The sequence below is a fragment of the Corvus brachyrhynchos genome, unplaced genomic scaffold (assembly GCF_000691975.1).
Source record: "Corvus brachyrhynchos isolate BGI_N302 unplaced genomic scaffold, ASM69197v1 scaffold255, whole genome shotgun sequence".
In the NCBI taxonomy this organism is placed as follows: domain Eukaryota; kingdom Metazoa; phylum Chordata; class Aves; order Passeriformes; family Corvidae; genus Corvus; species Corvus brachyrhynchos.
Genome location: NW_008238358.1, coordinates 7,704,812 through 7,717,221, shown reverse-complemented (window position 1 = coordinate 7,717,221; position 12,410 = coordinate 7,704,812). Strand labels below are relative to the sequence as shown.

The 12,410-nt window shown below is 40.3% G+C and overlaps 1 protein-coding gene across 1 annotated transcript in view; it reads left to right on the top strand.

Moving 5' to 3' along the window:
• CERS6 (ceramide synthase 6) overlaps positions 1 to 12,410 on the top strand; it is a 76,271-nt gene that overhangs the window by 54,729 nt on the left and 9,132 nt on the right. Inside the window, exon 9 of the mRNA XM_017735574.1 lies at positions 11,973 to 12,129. Within this exon, the coding sequence (XP_017591063.1) occupies positions 11,973 to 12,129 (157 nt within the window). The remainder of the gene's footprint in view (positions 1 to 11,972; positions 12,130 to 12,410) is intronic.

The following is a 12,410-nucleotide window of genomic DNA, read 5'->3' as shown; positions in this document are numbered from 1 at the left end:
ATTTCACCTGTCCCTTGCATTCTGTTTTATATTGAGGAATGGAGAGAGGACCCAATTTCACCAGTGCATTTCTGCCACTGGAGACTGCAGTACATGACTGTGCTTAAGGGAAGGCTCAGTCAGATGAGGGCTGGATGGGTTTGCAAAGGGGAAATCACACTTGGCCAACCTGATAACCTTCTATGATGAAATAACTGTCTTGTAATTACATAATCCAATAATTACTGGATGGTGAGGCAGAGTGCACCCTCGGCAAGTGTGCTCATATTCCAACCTGTGAGGAATGGCTGGTACACCACAGGGTTGTGCTGCCATCCAAAGGGAAGGAACCTCAACAAGCTGGAGATACAGCCAACAGGAACCTCAGAAGTTCAGCAAAAGCAGTGCAGAGTCCTGCACCAGTATTTGCTGGGGGCTGACCATCAGGAAAGCTGCCTTGCACCACAGGAACTGAGGGTTCCAGTGGGCACCAAGGTGAACACGAGCCTGGCACTGTGCCCTCATGGTAGCAAAGGCTGGTGGTATCCTGGGCTGCATTAGGAGGGGTGATCCTTCCTTTCTACCAGCCCTGGTGAGGCCACATGTAGAGCACTGTGCCCAGTTCTGGCCTCCCCAGCACCAGAGAGACACAAAGCTACTGGAGACAGTCCAGAAAATAGTCACCAAGATTGATTAGGGGACTGGAGCACCTCTCACATGAGGAAAGGCTGAGACAGGCAGGACTGTTTAGCACAGGAAAGAGAAAGCTCAAAACAGGTATTATTAATATAGAAATACATGAAGGGAGAATAAACAAAACTGAGCCAGGGATTGTCCACTGACAGGAATGCAGCAGCTGACAGTGTGCTGTGCACTCCCTGTCACAACCAGAGTGGTTACCCTGGTGATCCCTCTGCCTTGTCATGGTTTAGCCCCAGCTGCCAAAAAAGCCCCATGAAGCTGCTCACTCACTTCCCACCAGTGAGATGAGGGAGAGAATCAGGAGGGTAAAAGTGAGACAACTCATGAGCTAAAAACAGTTCAATAGGTAAGGCAAGAGCTGTGCACACAAGCAAAGCCAAACAAGGCTTTCATCCACCACTTCCCACAGGCTGGCAGGTGTTCAGCCATCTCCAGGACAGCCAGGGCTCTATGGGTATTGGTGACCTGGGAATGCAAACACTGACACTCTAAATATGATCCCCTTCCTCCTTCTTCCCCCAAGTTTGTATGCTAAGCATGACACCATATGGTGTGGGGATATCCCTGTTGTCAGCTGGGGGCAGCTGTCTTGGCTGTGTCCCCTTCTAACTCCTTGTGCACCTCCATTCTCCTCACTGGTGGGACGTGTGAGGAGCAGAAAATGCCTTTGCTCTGTGGGAGCACTGCTCAGCAATGGCAAAAACATCCTGGAATTACCAACACTGTTTCCAGCACAAATCCAGAATATAGCCCTGTACTCCCTACCATAAAGAAAACTAAGTCTATGCCAGCCCGAACCAGGAAATCCCTTAATCAATGAAAAATACATTTATTTATTTGAGCATGCAGATAGTTTAGTGTGTATGTATGATCTTTGATTTTTTAAGACCATTTTATTTCCAGACCAAAGCCTTGATGTATGTATTCCTAATGGCTACCCTTAGATACAGCCAAAGGCAGTTTCATTGTTCTCAGCTGTACTGTAGGCAACACTTGTGGGAGTCAGAGTTAAGCAGGGATGAACCATGGGATGCATGAGCTTGTCTCTCCCAAATCCTTTTCCTCTATGAAACAGCAATTCTAAATCTTCACCCCTATTAGTTTGCATGTCAGCAAAGATGACTCACTGGAGCGGCAGCAGGCCAGGAAGCATAGTTTTGCTCTCCTTTGCTGAAAATTCAAAATAGCAAAATTTGGTGCCTGATTAATATTACATAAATATGCAAATTTTTCTAGCGTAAAAGCTGAGAGGTATAAAATCAGTGTGCATGTAATGTAAAAGGAAGACTGTAATTTATAAGAAAACTTCCCCCACACAGGAAGGTGAATACCCAAGACAGGCTTCCAGAGACGTCACTTCCGAAGCACTGGTGTGCTGTTGTGCTGCCGCTTTGCATAAGTGCCTTTTAATTTTGCATAAAGGTGCTCATAAAGAATTCAGAATGTATCAAATGCTGTTGTTTGAAGGGTGTTTAACAGCAGGGCTAAGACAAAAGAAACTGGCAATTAGGTATATATTTAGCAGTCTTTCTGCAGGCATCTGGAGTTCATTTCAGCAATAATTCAAAAACACCAGGATACTTTCTGCCTCCTGCTGCTAAGTGAATGTAGGAGTAAAGCTGCTATTTTCACTGACAAGACATTTTGCTTGTGAAATTCTCCCACTTGTACATAATCACTGTTCTAGCAAATTACAACATAGAACACAACTCCCCATGAGTCAGGGGGAACATGATGCCTTCTCAGGGGATACAGAATTGTAAGGAGAAGGAAAGCAATCTCAAACCAAAAAATCAATATAAATTGTGCAAGGCCTTGGCTAATCTAATCAGGCTGGGTGAAGCAGTTACCTCAAGCTGTAAGGTAAGCTGGGTTTATATTTACCAGGTTAAGGCACCAAGCCAGGTAAATTCAGGTTCTTCCAAATTGCTCTAACTAGTTACTAGGATGCAATTTTCCTGAGTTTTTCGCTTCTTTTGATTACTTTTATAATGAGTTATATTGTCTGGGAGGTAAAAAACTGTTTCAGGGAAGTGTTGCTGACAAGTACTGCTCTCAAAAGGCAAGGACACAAGCAAACAGCCTTGGAGTTCATGTGATCTGTGAGGTCTCAGCATGCACATATTGCATACATGCACTGAGAAATGTAAAATAGTGCCTTAACATTGCAGATTTAAATGAAAGCCTGATTTAAGCGGGTTATAAAGAGCAGAGGTCATGTTCTGCATATGCTGTCCCCCAAATTCTCATCTAGGCAAATTTGGTATAATCCAGGTAGTCCGTATTACGCTGTTCTGTTCTTGATCTCTTCATACACTGTCAGTGTCCAGAGTATTATATCACATTAAAAGCTGTGTGGATGGACAGTCAACTACTTTGATTAGTTGGTATAGTCTTGTTTGATGTCAGTAGGTGCATCTTAACTGGATCTTCTGTTTGTTAGTCTGTTTGGAAATATGCTGGGGGAAAAATGGAAAAAAATAACTTTCACTGTTAAAATTCAAAGCTGTTTCAGGTGTATGTCTCCCCATCAGCTGCAGTGTATGGCTGCTAAATGAGATTTTGGTGCCAATGTACCTCGTATAAGTACGGGTCAGCCAATCCTCAGAAGAACAACTTTGTTCCTTGCTATCCTTTCATTTTAAAAACTCATTCATGACTGTACACACAGTCTGGCTCATAGCTGATTTCTAGTTGCCTTTACATGGCAGTGAGTATCTGCATGAACCAGAAAAGCCTGGTGTGATTCTTCAGGAGTTACAACTAACTTCTGTTCACATGGTGAGCTGTAATGAACTCTAGTCACTTATTACCAGACTTTCCGTCATCTCGGCATGACTGGCCGAGTAGCTCCTCCTGAGTTCCATCATTGGTTGAGCACTAGTGTGGGCCATAGCCATGTTGTTAATGTACACGCTGTGTTTCCAAGTAGTGATACAGTATTGCCAGTTTGCACTGTTCTTTCTTTTATCCTGGAAGCAGCTTCTTTTTGAGCAAATAGGGCAGTGCAGAACCCCTATAAGTAGCAGCTGCTGCAAAAATTTGCTGATCCTCTCTTTTTCCTAGCTTTGTTCTTTAGCTGTTCTTTGACTGGGTTTGTGCAGCTTTTAACAAGCAGTGAAGTTGAATTGTCCTCCTTCATGCTAGTTTTCTTTCCTGGGATGTTTTCTCCTGATTGGCCCTTGGAGGATGTATAATTGTGTGGGAAGACAGCATGTGGACCCCAGCAGAGTCACCCTGCTTCACTCCTCTGAACATACTGGTAAAACAGAAAGCTCCAACTTACCCTTAAAAGCACCCTACTGTGCCAAAGCAGTACGTAGGCAGTAGTTAAGCAAGAGTCCTGGTCAGTTACTTGACATAGTAAGAATTCAAGTAGCCAGATGAATCCCAGCTGTCCAGACCTTGTCTGGACTCTGAATGAACACAGTTGTTTTGTGATGGTGTTAGTTACACTCTTGTTGGACTGTAAACCTTCCTAGCCCAGCTGGTATAATAAAATAACGTTCTAATTAATTAATTAATTCTCTTCTGACACTGTCTCAACCTCATTTTGCTCAGAATATTGTCTAAACCAGAGCACAATCATAAGTTGCTTGTAGCAGATACTGAAGGTATAAATTATGATTTTGATACTTGATTCCTGATGCTATTCATGCTGTCATTGAGTGGATGCTGTAGAACTAGCAAAAATTATCTATCTGATGTGCTTACATTTCAATCTGTTTGTAGCTTCAGCAGGCAACTTATAATCAATCAGTTTATCAAGAGCATTTAATAACAAGGTTTTGGCAAAATAACAGTAGTATATTCGAAGAACTCATAGACTTCAATTTATGGATTAAAAAGAAGGTTTAATTAACGAAGTCTCTATAAATTTACTCACAACTCTTGTCTTACTCTTTAGCAGAGCATATATAATGTTGTCATCCCATCTGCTTCTGACAAAACGTTATCAGATGTTATCCTTTCTAAGGCCTAGTTATTTTATTTCCTCAAATTGTTTACAGCATTTGTGAACTCAGGCCTCTGGAGTTTTACAAGAAGCAAAGATGAAATCTTTGGAGTACCAGGTTAATACTGTTCCAGCTATTTACAGGGAAGCTATAAGAAATGGAAAGGTTAGAGGTGTCATTCAGCATTGTGGGCTTGCAGTGTAAATAACAAAAAGTGGCATTTGCTCAGTGTTTCCATTTTTAAAATTTTCATGTGATCACAGCAGGAAAAAAATTATTTCATCAGACTTCTAAATCTGATTCTTATCCTCATTTTTAGTTTCTACAGACTGTACTCTGTGGCTATAATAATGCTTTCTGTTTTCAAGGATAGCCTATTCAGTTGGTCTTCTCACTTCTCCTTTTATTAAGAAAATGTCCTGTCTAAAACCTGTGCTCCAATTGGAAACAGGACAGATACCTGTGCAGTGGCACTTCTCTTGCTCAGAATTATTCTGCCAAGTGTAAATGTGTCAGGGCAAGGGAAGCAGCATGGGCATTTTTCTTGTGGCCAGACATCTTAGCCACTTTTAAATCAGCTCAGGTAGGTAGTTTGAACTTGTGCAAACGTTCTGCCTCTTCTCAGCCCCTTTTCTCTTAGAGGTATCTTTAGCACCAGGGTTTGCTGTTACTGGCACGTATTTTGTGGTGCTACAGAGTCAATACAAAAGCAGAACAATGCTACTGGTTCACTGCAAGTTTCTGCTGTATGTAGGATGCAAAAATCATAGCTCTACAAAAGCCCGTGAGTAAATTAACTTACAGCTTGAAATAGTAAATTACTTTTGAACACCATGATCAACAGCCGTGGTGGAGCTGGCATCTCATTTGTGTTCAGCTAGAACGAGGTCACTGTGGCTGAGCACCTTGGGAGAAACCCAGCCCCCATGTAAGTGAGCACATTCTGTAGGTTTCATCAGTGTTGTACAGTGGCAGAGTTTGACCCATAATATCTCTGAAAGTATAGATAACTATTAAGAAAATTGGATTAAACTGAAAACTGTTTAGGGATGATTTCACAGACATTGATGTGGCATATAGTTAAACACAACTGCACTTATTTTTAGTCAACAGAAAGGGGCATGAGGAAGGCTTTCTTATACTGATACTCTGTTTAGCCAAGACTGGAAACTATAGTTTACAACAAATGCTTTTCCTCTTTGGAGAATAACATGAACTCCAGGCAAATGGATCTTGATATGTGTTCTCTGTTGCTCATATAAAAGTTTTATATGTCCCTGAAAATCTTCAGATTTGGAAGTGTCATTCTTAGCATAACATAGTTCCTCAGTAGCTCTGAGTTATTATCATGGGCCTTTACACAAACATTTTGCCATAACACATTACTGATAAAACATCTTGCTGAGTATAATTACACTCTGCTAGGAAATTTGAGTTGTCTCCATATCCTGGCATCTATTGAAGGACTCTTCTGAGGTTTGAGCTTGGATTGTGAAGGTGTCTATGACCTTGTATCTTTTTTCTATCCACAAGAGTGTAAATGCTACTATTCATACCAGTGTCTGCAGAATCAGCTCAGGAGCAGTAACTGCTGATGAGAAGGAATTGAGTGAAAAGCACAGCTGAAACCAGGACAGTGACAGCTTGATCAGAATGGTCTCTTCTACAGTACATCAAACATGAATAATTTCCTGCCTGCTCCCATCATTTTAGTTAAGTAATTGGAAATCCTATTGATCTGCAAAGGGCTTAAAATAACACAGAATCAGTGGCAGGTCTGTAATTTCTGCAAAGATGTATTGTTCCTGATTAGTGTTAGGACAGGAGCCACCCATCTCCACAGCAGCTGAGCATGTATTAGTACCATGTCAGGAAATCCTCTGATGTGGGGCTGCTGTGGGTGAGGAGAATGCCATGTGATGGCGACCTCACTGATAAAAATGAAGTGTGTGGATTTAACGTTGCTCTGAATACTGACTCAGTAGTTTATGTTCTTTCTGTCACTGCATTTTGCAGAGATCTTTCGTCAGTTGTCTAAAAGAAGGAGGGTAATGAGCACCACCAACCAAACAATCTGATGAATCAGTCTGAGGTGCTGTTGAAAGATCATCTCTCTCTCTCTCTCTCTCTCCCAGTCCTGCTTTCCCTGCTTCATTGCTTGCATGTGGGTGACTGGTTCATCTGACTCTTCTTGGTTCATAGTGGGTCTCATTATATTGCCATGCACTGATACTCTGGAGGGCTGAAAATGTAAAACAGCAGGATCTGAAAAGGGAAACAAGCTTGTTCTCCCACTCAGCAAGATCCAAGAAGCAGAACAGTGATATAGACACAGCAGCTGGCCAAGCTGAAACTTAGATGAAACACCTGGCAGTATAGCCCTTTATGTACTGGATTTGCTAGAATTAAATATTTAGCTGCACTGCAGCTTGAAGACTCCAGTACATAGAGTGCTATAGACCAAAGTGTCCTCAATTTGATGACTGTTTTGTGTATCATTCCATACACTTCTCAGGTAAAAAGCTGTTTAACTCATTTGAAGTCTCATGCAGAAATATCTGTGTGTAAAGTCTGTTGTGTAGCACTGTCATTAAAAGTAACTAGGACAGCCTGGGATAAGAAGTCCTATTAGGTTTCAATCAAGGTCTGAATCTCAGAGATAAATCTTGACCACTGATGAAATGTATCCGATTTATCATCCTGTGGCTGATCAACATGTGCACATACATGTGCTCTCACACTCCACTGCTCTTCATTTATCTGTGAATCTCAGTTTTATTTTTTTCTACCTGTCAGTTTTATGGCATCTGTTAAGGAAGTAGTCCACAGTGTTTTATAAACAAGCTAATTCTTACAGCATCTATATGTGGCCAGCAAGGTGTGCCAATACTTTGTGTCCATCTTTAACAGAAAATGAACTGTGTAAAGAAATTTGAAAATTTCTTAGATCACATAAGTTAATACAACAGCTAAATCCACAGTTTAGAACTGCTGACTCTTTGTTGTTTGGTCGTAGTCACTTTTTACCACATATAATGAAGAATAGACTACTCTTTTGGGGGCAGAAGTAAGTGCAATTGTTTGGGTTTTTAAAGGAAAAATTACAAAAAAGGCAGAAGCTTTGAAGCATTGCTGGTAGGAGTATTGTTGAGTTACTTGCACTAAATGGGATAATTAATGTAACTACGTAATTACATAAATGTAATTACCTACTTTCTCGGTAATGTATGCAGTATTGAAAGGTGGCCCAATACAGGTGGTTATGGTGCAATATAGAATACTGTTGTCTAATACACACTTAAAGGAGATAAAGACATTAATTCTGAGTTATTTAGACAAGCTGGTATCATATTGTGCTGTCCTTGGTCATATTTTGAGACTTCTGTCTATTGTGCTGTGTTAACGAAGTGACTTTAATTCAGCATGTTGCATGCACAGTGTGTTGGTCACTGGACAGTGCTGCAGAAGCTAAGGCAACTTGCAGTAGCACTAATTTCAGCTGCAGTTTCTGCTCCCATTGGATGTGAAAATAGTGCCCATCATCCTGCTATGATCATTCTGATCTAATTTCTTGCTTGTCTGGAAGAATACCTACTCCTTTCACATGATCCTCCTTTTCACCTCTTTTCATCCTTCTTTGGGCCCTTTCAGAAGCAAACAGCACATTTTTGTCAGTTCTCACACAAATATAAATAAGCATTTTGCTCTTCCACCCATTCCTCTCTTTCTTTATATCTCTTCCTTCATCTCCAGGTTTTCCTTTCATCCTTGGTGCAAGATAAGGGATCGACTTGCCGAGAATTAGTAGCTGAAACCCAAGAGCCTGGACTTGGGCCCACTAAGTTGTGGGATGGGAGTGTTACCTTGATGAGTCAAAATGTGGGTCTTTTACCTCTAGTCTCCCAAGTACTGCTTTGCTGGCTAGATAAAGAGTTACAGAGTAGAGGAAAAGCCTGTGTTACTGTTGATGTGTTGCAGGTGATTGTTCAGTAGTTGTTGAAAATGTGTTCATTTTGTTCTGAGTGTTTAATTAGAGTGGTAGTACAGTAAGTACAGGATTTTCTCTCCCAGTGGCTCAGATATTGTGGCAGCATTCCTAAATAAATACCACAGATTTCTGTAAGAGTAGATTGGATCTTAAGTGGTGAATTTATTTTTATTTGCTTTCATCAGCCATACTGCTTAATTCAATATTCTAAACTGAGTGCTTCTCACAGCCAGGTGCACAACCCTCCTTGAGATGCATTTAACAAGGGAAGAATACCTTCCACGAGATTGTGTTGTGTTCTCCAGCTATCAAAATCTTCCAGGGGCTCAGAAAAAAACCAGTCCAGAAATTATTTTCAAAAGCAGAAGTGAACATTTAGTTTCAAATTGCAAAGATCTGAGAAATGCTGACAAAAGTTAGCAGAAAGGTAGAGCACTTGCAGCTTAAAGTGATTTTCCCCTGTGAGATCAAGTCCAGCTGCTTCAAGTCAGATACCCAAGAATCAAAGTTTCCACCATTCATTATGAAAAGCTGGGATTTAACTACTGGAGAGCTTTGAAAAGTTCCAGCAAGCATGTTTACAGATTGAAGTGCTTTTCTGAGTATTTTAATCTAGGATTTATTTGTATATACATCTTATAGGCACTTCCTCCTCCATGTAATCCATTCTCATGCTGCTTTTTCCAGTCCCTATTATTTGTGTAGTTGATTAAAATGTTTCCATTGAATACTTGTAGCAGTGAAAATGATGGAAAGTGATCTAACCTGTCTTCCCTCCCCTCCTTCCTCAGTCTCTACAAATAGAATTTCTCTGTGTATTCTGACTAATAACCTTACAATTTTTCTCCCCATTTCAAACTTTTAATATGAAATAATTTATTTATTTGAGAGTTTGTTTTCTTACCTCCATTTTTCTCTGCATTTTTCTGTATTTTCCACTCATCTTCTGCTCTGTAGGTGTTTAGACATAGCCTTAGCTCCATGTGCACACCTAGCCTGCACATTAGACCACTGAACCCTCTTAGCTTTGCTGAGCAATTAATGAGATCCTTTATGCAGATTTAATGGAGAATTCCAGTCCTGTCCTTAGTTTGCCAGACATGAGCAAATTAGAAGGAAGCCTGCTTTTTCATTGAGGCTTATTTCCCCGTCTGATACACATTATGTGAGTCATTTGTACATGCAACTGCTTTTGGTACCAAAAGCATTCATTTTGGCCTTGCTGTCTTCCTGACTTCTGCAACAGTGGGCCAACTGCATCTCTAATGCTGCTTTTTTTTTACTTGATTTCTGTGGAAGTCACCAGAGATGAATTTGGTCCAGTTAATTAAAATATAAACAGAAACCTGCAGAAGCTTCATTTACAATTCTCTAGCATATAAAATTTTAGACATAAACACAGGTGAGTATAAACAATGGTAACTTTATATACAGGAGTTGTTGATTTCAAGTTTGAATTTGATATAATGATTAGAACTGCAGTAAGCACTGGTGAAGTAGAACAGTGCTGACTCCACCTCTGTTTTGATATGATGCGAGTGTCCCCTTGAACTGTAAAGTGGGGTGTTGCTGTGACACATAGAGCTACCACTGGTAAAACAAATTGTACAAAGCTGAGACTGAAGAGTTCTATCTGACAGAAGCGATAATATAATGGTGTTTTTGCAAACTGGAAAACGTTTTCTGGTGTTCACACCATAAACAGAAGACAGTGTAAAAACACAGCTGTATAGGAAGGTTATAAAACATCAAGTTCTCAATAAATTATGAAGCATATGTGCATTTCAGTGTAAGACGGCAAAAATAAAAAGGTAGAAGTACTATGAAATACCCCTACAGTATTAAGGCCAGTGTATTAGAAATCACTGGTTGATTTTTGACCAGTGGCATTACACACATAAATCATTACCACTAAATGTTGTATTCTGGATTTGTTGTCTGTACATATTTCATGTTAGTACTACTTGAACTGGTTTTATGTTGCTGGAAAGGATTGTAGCAAGTGTGATTGTTTGTTAAAAAGCTGAGACCAGTATGCATAACTTCTCCACTGAGTTCTGTGCTGCTCTGGAGCCGGTGCAGGGTCCCGGTGCCTCCCCTTCCCGGCTGGCGCCCCGAGCCTGCGGTGTTGGCCGGGCTAAACGCGCCATCTAGTGACTAGCAGGGAGGGTTTATGTAAACCAAGGACAGAAGAACAGAAAGCCAGTGGAGTTTTAAATGAATTTCTGCATCAGCAGGGAAAATGGATGAAGGTTGACAAACCCTTATATTGCCTTATTTTTCTCCCGTTCCATAACAGCCATTCCTAGATCATTATTTGTTTTTAAAAATGCCATTGTTTCTATTGTGTGTTCTCCACTCTGCTCTCAGGCTGTTTGCTAAGATACAGATTGAAATTATCTGCTGTGGCAGAGTATTTGGGCAGAAAGTTAGTGCTGTATTCACAAAGCTTCAGAAAGCATTATAACATCAGTTCACTGCCTGCATCTGAAATGCTGATTCACAAAAATTTGGTTCAAATGTCTAGAATTGCCTGAATTTCTTAGAATCATAGAATGATATGGGTTGCAGAGGATCTTTAAATGTCATCTAGCCCAACCCCCCTGCAATGATCAGAGACATCTTCATCCAGATCAGGTTGCTCCAACCTGACCTTGAATGTTTCCAGGGATGGGGAGTCTACAACCTCTCTGAGCAATCTGTTCCAGTGTTTTACCACCCTCATTCTAAAAATCCTTTTCTCTATATCTAGTCTGAATCTACCCTCTTTTAGCTTAAAACCATTAGCCATTGTTTTATCTCAACAGGCCCTATAAGCCCCCTTTAATTATCAAAAGGCTGCAATAAGGTCTCCTGTCCCTCACTGCCCCATTGTTCACCTGTCCTGTATGTAACTGCAAAGTCTCACTCTTGGTTGTACATAAGTGGCATGCAAATTGGATTTTGTGCAAAAATTGGCTAATATGGGGGCACAATATGGAGGCAGTTGAGATGGAATAACTTTATTTAAAAAACATGTAATACAGTAATTTTTGTTTTCAATCAGGGAAGGAGTTGTTTGAGTCAACCAGCACCTGCTAGCTGGATAGATGAAGAAAAGAAATGCACACTGAGGATCTTTGTTTTCTATATGCAGTGTTTACAAATTAAGTTAAATATTGAAAGCAACATTTTGATGTTGTTTCTCTCTGGAGACACCTGTGTGATTCAGTCCAAGTCACTATTACTTTGGAAACCAACTGCCCTTGTGGATCCCATCTAATCAAGTACTTGTCATCTTGATTTAAAAATAACTTCTTTGAGATTGTTGGCTTAAGGAAAGTGTTATTATTTTTTTTTTCTTCTAGGATATTAAATACAACGTTGTTTGAACTGTATGAAGCTCTGGGCAATTTTCCTGCCTTGTGGGTCTTCAATGTGCTGCTTATAGTTCTTCAAATTCTGCACTGTTTCTGGTCTTACCTAATCATAAAGGCAGCCTACAAAGCTATTTCAAAGGGCAAGGTAAGACAACACGGTTTCATGATTTTAAGTTTTTCAATATCAATAGAGGTCATTTTATGTTTGTTTGGGTTTTTTTTCCCCCTAATCCATAACACACTACTGAAGACACATCTTGTTTTAGGTAAACTCTCCTTTCCTGGAAACCTTTTCCCACTTCTAATGATTGTCAGATAAGGAATAATACTCTGTATAGTGATTGTATTTATATGTGCTTCCACACTTCTTTTTTACAACATGGTACACTGCACTAAGCTACATTAGGGAAATCAGATTAAAAAACC